Genomic DNA, 12,421 nt, shown 5'->3' with positions numbered 1-12,421 from the left:
AGGGATGGTGAATCCACCACCTCCCTGGGCAGCCTATTCCAATGTTTAATAACCCTTTCAGTGAAAAAATGTCTCCTAATATCCAATCTAAACCTCCCCTGACGTAACTTGAACCCGTTTCCCCTCGTCCTATCACTTGTCACCAGGGAGAAGAGGTCAGCCCCCATCTCTCCACAACCTCCTTTCAGGTAGTTGTAGAGGGTGATAAGGTCTCCCCTCAGCCTCCTCTTCTCCAGGCTAAACAACCCCAGCTCCCTCAGTCGTTCTTCATAAGGTTTGTCCTCCAGGCCCCTCACCAGCTTTGTAGCCCTTCTCTGGACACGCTCCAACACCTCAATGTCCCTCTTGTAGCGAGGGGCCCAAAACTGAACGCAGTACTCGAGGTGGGGCCTCACCAGTGCCGAGTACAGGGGGATGATCACTTCCCTAGTCCGGCTCACCACACTATTGCTGATACAGGCCAGGATGCTGTTGGCCTTCTTGGCCACCTGGGCACACTGCTGGCTCATGTTCAGCCGGCTGTCAACCAACACTCCCAAGTCCTTTTCTGTCGAGCTGCTTTCAAGCCATTCTGCCCCAATCCTGTAGCGCTGCATGGGGTTGTTGTGACCCAAGTGCAGGACCCGGCACTTGGCCTTGTTGAACCTCATACCATTGGTCTCAGCCCATCGGTCCAGCCTGTCCAGATCCCTCTGCAGAGCCAACCTACCCTCAAGCAGATCAACACGCCCGCCCAGCTTAGTGTCGTCTGCGAACTTACTGAGGGTGCATTCAATCCCTTCATCCAGATCATTGATAAAGATATTAAAGAGAACCGGCCCCAGCACCGAGCCCTGGGGGACACCACTTGTGACCGGACACCAACTGGATTTAACTCCATTTACCACCACTCTCTGGGCACGGCCATCCAGCCAGTTTTTTACCCAGCGAAGAGTACACCTGTCCAGGCCATGAGCAGCCAGTTTCTCCAGGAGAATGCTGTGGGAAACAGTGTCAAAAGCTTTGCAAAATTCCAAGTAGATAACATCCACAGCTTTTCCCTCATCCACCAAGTGGGTCACCTTATCATAGAAGGATATTAGGTTTGATAGGCATGACCTGCCCTTCACAAACCCATGCTGACTGGGCCTGATCACCCTGTTCTCCTGCATGTGCCGTGTAATGGCACTGAGGAGGATCTGTTCCATCACCTTCCCAGGCACCGAGGTCAGACTGACTGGCCTGTAGTTCCCCGGATCCTCCTTCCGGCCCTTCTTGTGGATGGGTGTCACATTTGCTAACCTCCAGTCAGCTGGGACCTCCCCGGTTGTCCAGGACTGCTCATAAATGATACCAAGTGGCCTGATGAGCACCTCCGCCAGCTCTTTCAATACCCTTGGGTGGATCCCATCCGGCCCCATAGATTTGTGCACCTCCAGGTGCTGAAGCAGGTCCCTCACCGTTTCCCTTTGGATTAGAGGGGCTTCATTCTGCTCCCCATCCCTGTCTTCTAGCTCAGGGGTCTGGGTGCTCAGGGAACAACTGGTCCTACTGCTGAAGACTGAGGCAAAGACTGCATTAAATACCTCAGCCTTTTCCTCATCCTTGGTCACTATGTTGCCGGCCCCATCTACTAGAGGACAGAGATAATCCTTAGTCCTCTTCTTATTGCTAATATATTTATAGAAGCTTTTTTTGTTGTCCTTGACAACAGAAGCCAGGTTTAGCTCCAGCTGGGCTTTGGCCCTCCTGATTTTTTCCCTACATAGCTTAACTACCTCTTTGTAGTCGTCTTGAGTGGCCTGCCCTTCCTTCCAGAGGCCATAGATCCTCTTTTTTTCCCGAAGTTGCAACACTAGCTCCCTGTTTAGCCAGGCCGGCCTTTTTCCCCGACGGCTTGTCTTCTGGCACATGGGGACAGCCTGCTCCTGCGCCTTTAAGACTTCCTTCTTGAAAATCACCCAGGCTTCCTGGGCTCCTTTGCCCTGGAGCACTGCCTCCCAGGGGACTTTGTCAACCAGGCTCCTGAAAAGCCCAAAGTCCGCCCTCCGGAAGTCCAAGGTAGCAGTTCTGCTGACCCCCCTCCTCGCTTCTCGCAGAATCGAAAACTCTATCATTTCATGGTCACTGTTCCCAAGACAGCCTCCAACCGTCACATCCCCCACAAGACCTTCCCTGCTTACAAACCACAGATCCAGCAGGGCACCTTCCCTAGTTGGCTCTCTCACCAGCTGTGTCAGGAAGTTATCCCCAGCACATTCCAGGAACCTTCTAGACTGTTCCCTCCCTGCTGTATTGTATTCCCAGCAGATGTCCGGCAAATTGAAGTCCCCCACGAGGACAAGAGCTCGCGATCTTGAGACTTCTCCCAGCCGTTTATAGAATATTTCATATTCTATAATATGTCTGCTCTCCTGAAGCCCAGGGCTGTGAGTTTGCTGCACACCCTCCTCGCTGCCCTATGGATCCTAAACTCTACCATCTCACGGTCACTGCAGCCAAGGCTGCCCTTGAGCTTCACATTCCCCACCAGCCCCTCCTTGTTGGTAAGGATAAGGTCCAGCATAGTTCCTCTCCTTGTTGGCTTCTCTACCATTTGAAGAAGAAAGTGGTCATCGACGCATTCCAAGAACTTCCTGGATTTCTTGTGCCCCGCTGCATTGTCATTCCAATAGATATTGGGGTGGTTGAAGTCCCCCATGAGGGTCTGTGAACATGATGCTGCTCCTACCTGTCTATGGAGGGCCTCATCCGCTCCGTCATTCTGGGCGGGTGGCCTGTAGCAGACCCCCACTGTAACATCACCTGCCCCTGCGTTCCCTTTAATCTTGACCCATAAGCTGTCCGTTGGCTCTTCATCCATCCCCAGGTGGAGTTCCATGCACTCCAGCTGCTCACTGACATAGAGGGCAACATCCCCTCCTCGTCTCCCCTGCCTGTCCTTCCTGAAGAGCCTGTATCCCTCCATTCCAACGCTCCAGTCATAGGAGCCATCCCACCACATCTCCATGATGCCAATGAGATCATAGTCCTGGAGGCCTGCGCACGTCTCTAACTGCTCCTGCTTGTTCCCCACACTACGTGTGTTTGCATAGAGGCACCTCGGCTGGGCCCCGATGAAGCTGTCTCACCGGCCGGAGCGGCTGGATTTCCTACCTGCTGCTCTTCAGGTGGTCTTCCTTCGAGGTGTTTCAGCTGTGACTCCCTGGTTCCTATTGCCTCAGGAGACCCTGGCTTGTCTCCATCAGACTCTGAGTGTGCTGCAGCGCACCCAGCACGTCCCAGAGCAACAGGTCGAGGGCCTTCGCTAGCGACCCAGCCCTCAGACCTTGGAGTGTCATCCATTGGCTTGTCACGAGCAAGCCCGATAATATCCCCCTCCCCCGACAAGCCTAGTTCAAAGCTCGGTCAATGAGCCCCCCCCAGCGCAGGAGCAAACACCCTCTTCCCCCTTGCAGAAAGAACCCCATCCGATGCCAACAAGCCCGGTGCCGTGTAGGCCATCCCGTTGTCAAAAAATCCAAAATTGTGGCAGTGACACCAGCCACGGAGCCACGTATTGACGGACTGAGCATGTCTGCTTCTTTCAGCGTCACTGCCTATAGCTGGGGGAAGAGAAGAAAAGATCGCCTGCCCCCCAAATTCCCTTATTGACCTTCCGAAGGCCCCAAAGTCTCTTTTGATTACCCTTGGGCTGCGTGTTGCCACCTCATCGCCACCCACATGGAAGAGCAACCGCAGGTAACAACAGTCCGAGGGCCGAACCAGTACCCTCTGGAGAAACAAGATTAGGAGACTTGAAGGGTGAAAAAGAGTCAAGTTGAAAATAAAAAAATCCCAAAGATAATTTAAGTTTCAGGAGCGTAGGACAAGCGGAGAACCTGTAGCTGCAGGGGACCGTGTGCCTTGGGAAAAGGGCATTTGTAATTGTTTTGAGACGAGTATAAGCAGTAACCTGAATGGAGATCAAGAAGACAAATTGCAGGCAAATATCTTTAACACTGGATCTCCGCACGGCTACAGAAGAGCGTGGCAGATTTAAGAAGAAAAAAAAACCCCACACTTGTTTTGGAATCGCGGTTGGAGCCAAGTAGGTTTTGAATAAACCTCAACTGACGGATGGCTGTAAACTCCTCAGAAGGGACAGGCCAGGAAGGAGAGGCGGCGGAGCGGCCCTGCGCGTTCGGGAGTGTTTTGGTTGTCCTGAGCTTGACGATGGTGATGGCAGGGCCGAGCGTTTATGGGCAAGAACCAGGGGGAAGGCCAGCCAGGCTGACAGCATGGTGGGAGTCTGTTATAGACCACCCAACCAGGATCAAGAGGCAGACGAAATACTCTATGAGCAGCTGGGAGAAGCCTCACAATCGCAACCGCTTGTTCTCCTGGGGGACTTCAACTTCCCAGATGTCCGCTGGAAATACAACACAGCGTGGCCAGCAGGAGTGGGGCAGTGACCGTCCCCCTCTACCCGGCACTGGCGAGGCCCCACCGCGAGGGCTGTGTCCACTTTTGGGCCCCTCACCACAAAAGAGACACTGAGGGGCTGGAGCGTGTCCAGAGAAGGGCGAGGGAGCTGGTGAGGGGTTTGGAGCACAAGTCTCATGAGGGGCGGCTGAGGGAGCTGGGGGTGTTCAGCCTGGAGAAGAGGAGGCTGAGGGGAGACCTTCTCGCTCTCTGCAGCTCCCTGAAAGGAGGGGGTAGCCAGGGGGGGTCGGGCTCTTCTCCCAAGGAACAGGCGACGGGACAAGAGGAAACGGCCTCAAGTTGTGCCAGGGAAGGTTTAGGATGGATATTGGGAACAATTTCTTCACTGAAAGGGTCGTCAAGCATCGGAACAGGCTGCCCGGGGCAGTGGTGGAGTCGCCATCCCTGGAGGGATTTAAAAGCCGGGCAGACGCGGTGCTGAGGGACACGGGGTAGCGGTGACTTGGCACTGCTGGGTTAACGGTTGGACTTGACCTTAAAGGTCTCTTCCAACCAACACAAGTCTATGATTCTACGTGTGCTCACATCCTCTTCCTTCTCCTCAGAGACAGATCCTCTGTTCCCTCCCTTGGGAGATCTGCTCTCTGCCCCTTGGGGACCGCCCTTATCCCCACCATGGCCCTCTGCGCCCGTTCTCATCCCCTCCGTCCCCCTCCTGGCGCACTCAGAGACCCTCGAGGCTGATTCATTCTTTTTGAGGACCTCTCCCCTTCCTTCTCCGAGCACTCAGAGTTCCTTGGTTCCTCTGACGCCAACTCCGATTCCTGTTCATCCCACGTCCTCCCGAGGGGGCACAGCTCTCTTCCATCCCCACTCACGTGTGTTCAGATCCCTTCTCTTCCCCACAGCTCACACTGATCCTTCCTGCTTCCATCTTGGCATACACAGATGCCCTCCTACGCCCCCGTTACGCAGGATCCCATCCCTTCCACTCCCACCCAGGCACCCTCACAGACCATCACTGGCAGGAAGCATTCGAGATCTGCTCTCCTTCCTCCTCTGGATCTTCAGGTCCCCTCCTTTCTTCTCCACGCATGTTCCTATAACGTTGCCCTCGTCCGCTCCATCTCCCTTCACGTGCACAGACCGAGTGGAATGGAGAAAAGTGGGCACATGGCAGGGAGGGGTCGGGATCAGGAAGCACGGAAGGGAACTTCTTTCAGTTTTATTTACAAAACTTCTAGTTTTTGACCAGACAATGAATTAGGGTTCAGGTGAAGACACACTTCACCCCACCCCTCTTCCACTTTACTGGGTTTATCTACAAATTGCGGCCCCCAGGTGGATCTGGGATGACACAAACACTCATTTACAGTTGAGTAAGTTGAAAAAAAAGTTGCTGAATAATTTAGCGGAAACATACCACAGAAATCACCAGTCAACGTGGCAGTTCTTCCCCTGCAGTCCTTGTCATCCCATGGCAACAGGAGCCCAAAACCTTGCAGTCCAGCTAATATTTTTTACAAATATTTTTCCCCATTTAGAAGTTCTCAGAGCTGATGCTCCGACTCTCCTCCTGCAGCTGCGACGCTGTGGTGTCTCCAGGCGAAGCTACATTTAAGTACCCAATCTCTGAAGGCTGAGAGGGCGACAAGCAAAAGGATGAGTCTTGGCTTTCAGCTTCTCCTTCAGGCTTCGTGTCTTGCGTGGCCTTCAGGGTGCTGAGAGAGTCCGGTGGTTCTCGGGACGGGAAGCTGAAAACAAATTTTGTCTCTTAAGTCATTCTGCAAACTCTGTCTGAGCCTCCGCCACCTGCGCAGCCCCAGCGCTCCTCCCAACGTCTCGGTGAGGCAGCGCAGGGCCATGGTCAACGCCTTTCGCTTGGAATAAGGCTCCGATACTCTTCCTCCAGCCAAGCAGCGGATGGCCCTCATCTACCCCAGAACCTGCTCAGACTCTCCGTCACCTTCGACAGCACCCGAGGCTGTAACCAAACCCGCCGTGCTGCGTCTCCGCCAAGCAGAGACCAGAGCTGCAGAGTCTCTCTGCCTTCCCCTTGCCCGTTTTGGCACACGCCGTGGCGCTCCTGGCTTACACCGGTGGAGAAGTAGCTCAGGTCCCCTCCTGCCCCACGGCCTGGGAGGTGGGTCACGCAGCTGCGGGCCGCAGCGGTCCTCCGAGCCTCCTAACCTCTCGCGTAAAGACACTCCTCCAGAACCACGGGGCACCGAGCTCATTTCCAAATCCCCCAGTTCTAAATCCCCGCAACGTATCTTGAAAATTTTACTTCTCCACCCCATTAGTTACACAGAGTCTTTTTAATCCCATTTGCCACATAATTTGACAAAAAGAAAAAAAAAAAAAAAAAGCCACACTAAAAAAGAAAGACACTCGGAGGTGAAAGCACATGGTGGAGCAGCCAAAATGCTCAACTTCTCCCTCACCGCACGCAGAGAGGCATTCCCTGCCTCCTCCTTTTACCCCACGGTACCTGGCACGGGGAGATGGCAACACCTTACTCTGTAGTTGGCGTTCGGAGAAGTTAACGCTCTTCGTGTCCTGGAAGGAGGAACAGAGACTTTCAGAGGAGGAGGCGCAAGTCAGCCCCCGAATTTCAACGTACAGTCCTGGCCTTCAAAGAGCCCCCGGCTCCACCGACAGTTTCCCCCAAGAACTCCGGCCCCACGGAGGTACTAATCATAGATTTGTCCTTCGGGTCTGAATTTAAACAAAAAAAACCCAAATCCTAACTAGCCCGGGTGAAATCAAGAGAAAGAAATTAAACGTGGCGGAACACGCGACCAGCTCTTCCTGCCAGGCCCCAGACAGCGCTTTCATCCTTAACAGCCCATTTCCACCCAAACTGGGAGGCCTCCAAACTTCAAAGTGTACCGATAAACTTCCAAATCCACCTGTTTTATTTGAAGAGTGGTTGAAACACAATCTTTCTTTGATTTTCTTTGATTTTTCTCCCTTTCTCCCCCCAAAGTTCTCCACTAACTCGGTCAATCCGAAACGGAGTTTTTAGGGAAGGCGCATTCAGCTCAACGCAGCCGACATTATCCGTCAGCTCGCTCTGAAGATTTTTGGCTCACTGCAGTAACATTCCCAACCCCACTCCGCTGGGTTATTTCTCCTAAATTTTAAAGCTAACTTTAAAACAAAGGTCTTTTAACAACTCTACATCGGCAAAAGAGCCAAAGTGAAACTTCTCTCCTTGTGCAAAAGGATCTCATCGCGCAGCAGCTGGGGGATGGAGCTGGTTACGGAAGCGTATCGAGCTTCCAGCTCCCCGAAGTCCCTCCTCACCGACAAAGCCGTGTGTGTTCGGTGCCCCTTTCCATCCCAACCGAAGGATCCGTTCGGCTCTTCTCCGGTACCCTGGGCTGCAGCTACAAACACCAACCCGCCCTCGCAGGAGACATCGGCTCCTGCAGCCTCTCTGCTGAGACCGAGCCCTCGCCGAGTCTCACCTCCGTGTTGGGAGCCTGCAGGCTCCTGGGCGCGCGCTGCGAGGCGGGCGCGTGGCCGCAGTGCTGGAGTTTGCTCTCGTGCAGCCGCACGTTCTCCTCGTCCGGCATCTTCCCTCTGAGCACGTCACACATACAAGGCACAGGTTATTTTCCTTCTGGCCACGCTACGTTTTCAAAAAGGCATTTTCAACTTCAGAGCCTTTGGGCTCCACGGCCTTCAGCTGGATGCCGAGGGCTTTGACGGGGAAAGGGGCTAATTACATCCCACCGCGATTAAAAGCCACAGCGCTAGTGACTGGGGCACAGCTCAGGCTTTCCTCTGGAATTCTTAAGAGAAACAGGCATAAAACCAGAGAAAGGCTGGGAAGCGGCGGGCTCCCAGAGGTGCGGGGATCGTTTAAGTGCCTACCTGCTCTGCAGGGTGGCCATCGTGGAGCGGTTGCTCCAAGGGGTCTCCTCTTGCTCCGTTATCTTCTGGAGGAGCCGTCGTCTTTCCTGGAGTAATTTCTCATTCTCGGCAGTGATCTGCGCGATCAGCACCTTGCCCTGCGCAGCGTCGCAGAAGGAAATAACGGCCAGGGGTTCACGCTCCGCTCTTCCCCCTCCCCGTAAACCTCAGAGCGCTTGACCAAAGGGGCGGCCGCCCAACGCGCTCACTCCTAGAGGCAACACACTATTTGATGTACAAAAGAGGCTTTTTGAGTCACTTCCCAGCAGTAATATTTGTGAGGCAAAAGAAGATGGAGCTCAGGCAGTTTCTGAGGGGGATTCGAGGACACGGGCTGCCCCGAGGGCAAACCTGAGCCGGGAATTTCCTTTCGGCTTTTTGTTCCTACGAGGACGGGGGCTGGTGGCCCTTAGCACTGCCAGCGGTTTCCCGGGGCAGCGTCGGCAGAGCTCTCCGTGCTCCGACGGTCTGGTCGTGCCATCCCCATCGCCTGCAAAACCAGCTCTTCCTAAACCTCACGTCCTTTTTTCCTAAACCGCCTTTCTTTTTGGAAGAAGGGACGCTCCGGCGACGCCGTACCCTGCTCCCCTGCCTTCCCTCGATGTGTTCTCTCACCTTTTCCACTTGGAGCTTTGACTCGCTGAGCTCGTTTTCAAGCTGCTTGATCCTGCTGTCCCGTTGCTTCACCTCGTGGATGAAGGTCTCCTTGGCTCTGCGGATCTTGTCCTTGTGGCGGAGCTGCGTTTCGTTGTATTTCCTGGGGAGGCAGAGAGACAAACACCGGGCTGTGAAATGCTTCCGTCTTCTGGGTCAAGAGCAAGGCAGGAGACCTCCTGTATTTATTCAGGACCTTTGAAGCCTGAACTGGGAGCCCCGGCCATCTCCAGCTCCCCAGCTCCTTTTTGGAAGCGCAGCCAAAGGCGGAATGAGCACCTGGACTTTCCTGATCAATTTGGGGCTGGGGGGGGGGGGGGCGGTTATTGCAGAGGTTACAGTGTTAAGCGTCAACCGAATGGAAAGCGATTGAGGGAAAAGGACCCAAAACATTCCCAAAACCGCCCCCGGCTTTACAACTCCTGGTGCTCGGCCCTCTCGGCTCTTTATACCAGAGTTATAAAGTCACCAAAACTGGAAGGAACAGGGAAAGGGGAAGATGTGTATTTGGGTGGGGATGTGGGTGGTTAAAGGGAGGTACTTGTGTATGGGGGGGGGGGAAAGGCAGACAAAGGCGAATCCTGAACAGCAAGGGGCGGGCAAAGAGGCTGCAGAAAAAGCTACTTCAGCGGGCGCTTCCTAGAGCTGCGACACTGGGGTTAAATATTTGTCACTACTGAGGCTTATCATCGCTCTTCCCCTCAGTCTTGTCCCACGCGGGCAGCGTTCTTGCTTATTTTTATCCAGTTGGGATAGAAGGGGAAATAATATTAAAAAAAAAAAAAAAGAGAAATCTCCACCACGATATTTGCCCACATTTGCTTAAAAGTCACGTCAAAAAGGCTCTACCTATGCTTCAAATGAAATCAAAAGCGCTGCGGGGAGAACCAAGCAGCTCCGGGGAGCGTCTCTGCCCACGCCGGAGCCCGGGGCCGGCGGCGCTCGCGGCCCTCCCTCGGCACAACTTGGTTTTCCGCGCTGCCTTCAAGCTGCGCCGAGGAGAGCAGGCCAGCAGACGGGCCACGCGCAACGCAATCGCACGCCGGGGAGGGGGTCGGGGTAAGGCAGATCTCTCCGTGCGAAACGCCTCGGACAGGAGAGACGAGAAAGGCTACAGAACGGTCAAATCCGGCGTCGCTGCCGGGCACGTGAACGGCAGCTCCCGGGTAGGATTTTCTGTGTCCGCGCATCCCCTGCTGCTGCATTCGTTACCTGACGTACAGATCCTTCTGGTTCAGGAGACGAATTCCTTCCTCGTAAAGGGCTTTGTTTTCCTCCTTCAGCAGTGAAAGTTGCTCTGAAAGCTTCTGGTTCTCCTTCTGACACTGGAGGTGCTGGAAAACATCTCTTTTTTATTTGGGTGTGCGCGCGTGTCCCCTCAGCTGTAGGGGTCCCTCTGCCTCCTTTCCGTCTGGTATCCAGAGCTCCTCCGCCATAAATTCCGGCGGTTCCCACTACAGATAATATCCATCCGTTCTGCCCCCCAAGGCCACTGCCGCCTCCCCTTGAAGAAGGGGGAGCGTGGGTTTCTGTGCTGCTGGGGGAGCCGTAGGCTTCTATGGGGCAGGCAAAGGTAACGCGTCCCCCCAGACAGCGGGCTCTGCCAAAGTTTTCCTGCAAAAAGCTCTATGCTCTGCAGGAAAAGGGGAAGGGGGAGGAGAAGAAGCCACCAAGTCCTCCCCCGGTGCCCTCAGAGCTGCATCCCCAGGAAACCTACGCAAGGTGGGATGGTGCTTTTTCTCCAGCTCCTCTACAAATGGTGGGATCTGCAAGGGCTCAGCACCTGGCTGGATTTGACCCCCCTTTCAGCAGTTCCCAGGCACAGATCTCACACCGGGATGGCCCCAGTTTCCCCTAGAGCTCAGTGGTCGGCTCTGGAGTCAGTCACCAGCCCAGCAGCACCTTGGGTGAGGAGGACCCAGTTTTGGGGCCGGTTTTGTTTAATATCTTTGTCAATGATGTGGATGAGGGGATTGAGTGCACCCTCAGTAAGTTTGCAGATGACACCAAGTTGGGTGGGAGAGTTGCTCTGCTCGAGGGTAGGAGGCTCTCCAGAGGGCCCTGGACAGGCTGGATCGATGGGCCAAGGCCAGCTGTAGGACGTTCAATAAGGCCAAGTGCCGGGTCCTGCATTTCGGTCACAACAACCCCAAGCAACGCTACAGGCTTGGGACAGAGTGGCTGGAAAGCTGCCCGGCAGAGAAGGACCTGGGGGTGCTGGTGGAGCCAGCTGAACATGAGCCAGCAGTGTGCCCAGGTGGCCGAGAAGGCCAACAGCATTCTGGCTTGTGCCAGGAATAGCGTGGCCAGCAGGAGCAGGGAAGTGATGGTGCCTCTGTACTCGGCACTGGTGAGGCCTCACCTCGAGTGCTGTGTTCAGTTCTGGGCCCCTCTGTACAAGAGGGACATTGAGGTGCTGGAGCGTGTCCAGAGGAGAGCGACCAGGCTGGTGAGGGGTCTGGAGACCAGGGCATGTGAGGAGAGGCTGAGGGAGCTGGGCATGGTTAGCTTGGAGAAGAGGAGGCTGAGGGGAGACCTCATTGCCCTCTACAGCTCCCTGAAAGGAGGGTGCAGAGAGGTGGGTGTTGGCCTCTTCTCCCAGGTGAATAATGACAGGACCAGAGGAAATGGGCTGAAGCTGCGGCAGGGGAGGTTTAGGTTAGATATCAGGAAGAATGACTTTACTGACAGAGTGGTCAGGCACTGGAACAGCCTGCCCAGGGAGGGGGTTGAGTCACCGTCCCTAGAGGTGTTTAAGAAACGTCTAGATGTGACGCTTCAGGGCATGCTCTAGTGGCAGAGATTGTAGGTTGTTTGGTTGGACTCAAGGATCTCAAAGGTCCTTTCCAACCATGAAGATTCTATAACTCTATGACCCATCCGCGCTGCAGCTCACCTCGCTCGAGTCAGTTTTCCTCTCGTCTTCGAGGACGTGCAGGGTCTTGGCCTGCAGCTCCACGTGCATCTTGGCCAGCGACGCCTCCGTCTCCCGCGAATGCCGGAGCTGCTGCCGCAGCTCCTCCACCTGCTGCTCCAGGAGCTTCCTAAAAGCACGTCGGTGTGACAGTGAGACGCTGACGTGGAGGCCAGCCCGGGATGTGCCACCGTGACTTCAAGGCCGGCTTGTGATCCAAAACCAACATCACACTGCTCTGCACCTGCCCCGGGCAACACTGAGGGTGGGAAGAAATCAGTACATCCCGGTTGTCCCCGTGTCCCAGGGGAAAGGGAGCTTTGTATCTGGGACCACCAATGCCAGCTGCGCAAGAAAGGGGACTGCTGGCATCTACGGGGTAAATCAAATCACTGGGCTTGGCAGGAGGGGCCGTGCTCCTTCTGAGGCAGCTGAAGTCTCCAAAAAATCTTTTAAATCTCAAAGAGGGGATCCTGTGGAACTCCGCCAGGGACACTGGCAGGTGAAAAGGAGAGGTAGGAGGTGAAA

General features: G+C 54.8%; 1 protein-coding gene across 1 annotated transcript in view; it reads right to left on the bottom strand.

The window, feature by feature from the left end:
* Positions 1-5,595: 5,595 nt before the first annotated feature.
* The window catches only part of CCDC30 (coiled-coil domain containing 30), a 53,206-nt gene continuing 46,380 nt past the window's right edge, over positions 5,596-12,421 (bottom strand). The window contains exons 19-25 of the mRNA XM_063353857.1: positions 11,876-12,023; positions 10,192-10,313; positions 8,941-9,082; positions 8,287-8,423; positions 7,878-7,992; positions 6,896-6,963; positions 5,596-6,158 (exon numbers count right to left, since the gene is read on the bottom strand). Of these exons, the coding sequence (XP_063209927.1) occupies positions 5,945-6,158; positions 6,896-6,963; positions 7,878-7,992; positions 8,287-8,423; positions 8,941-9,082; positions 10,192-10,313; positions 11,876-12,023 (946 nt within the window). The 3' untranslated portion in view covers positions 5,596-5,944. The remainder of the gene's footprint in view (positions 6,159-6,895; positions 6,964-7,877; positions 7,993-8,286; positions 8,424-8,940; positions 9,083-10,191; positions 10,314-11,875; positions 12,024-12,421) is intronic.

This window comes from Chroicocephalus ridibundus, chromosome 16 (assembly GCF_963924245.1).
Source record: "Chroicocephalus ridibundus chromosome 16, bChrRid1.1, whole genome shotgun sequence".
Lineage (NCBI taxonomy): Eukaryota > Metazoa > Chordata > Aves > Charadriiformes > Laridae > Chroicocephalus > Chroicocephalus ridibundus.
This window is presented reverse-complemented; position numbering and strand designations above follow the sequence as displayed.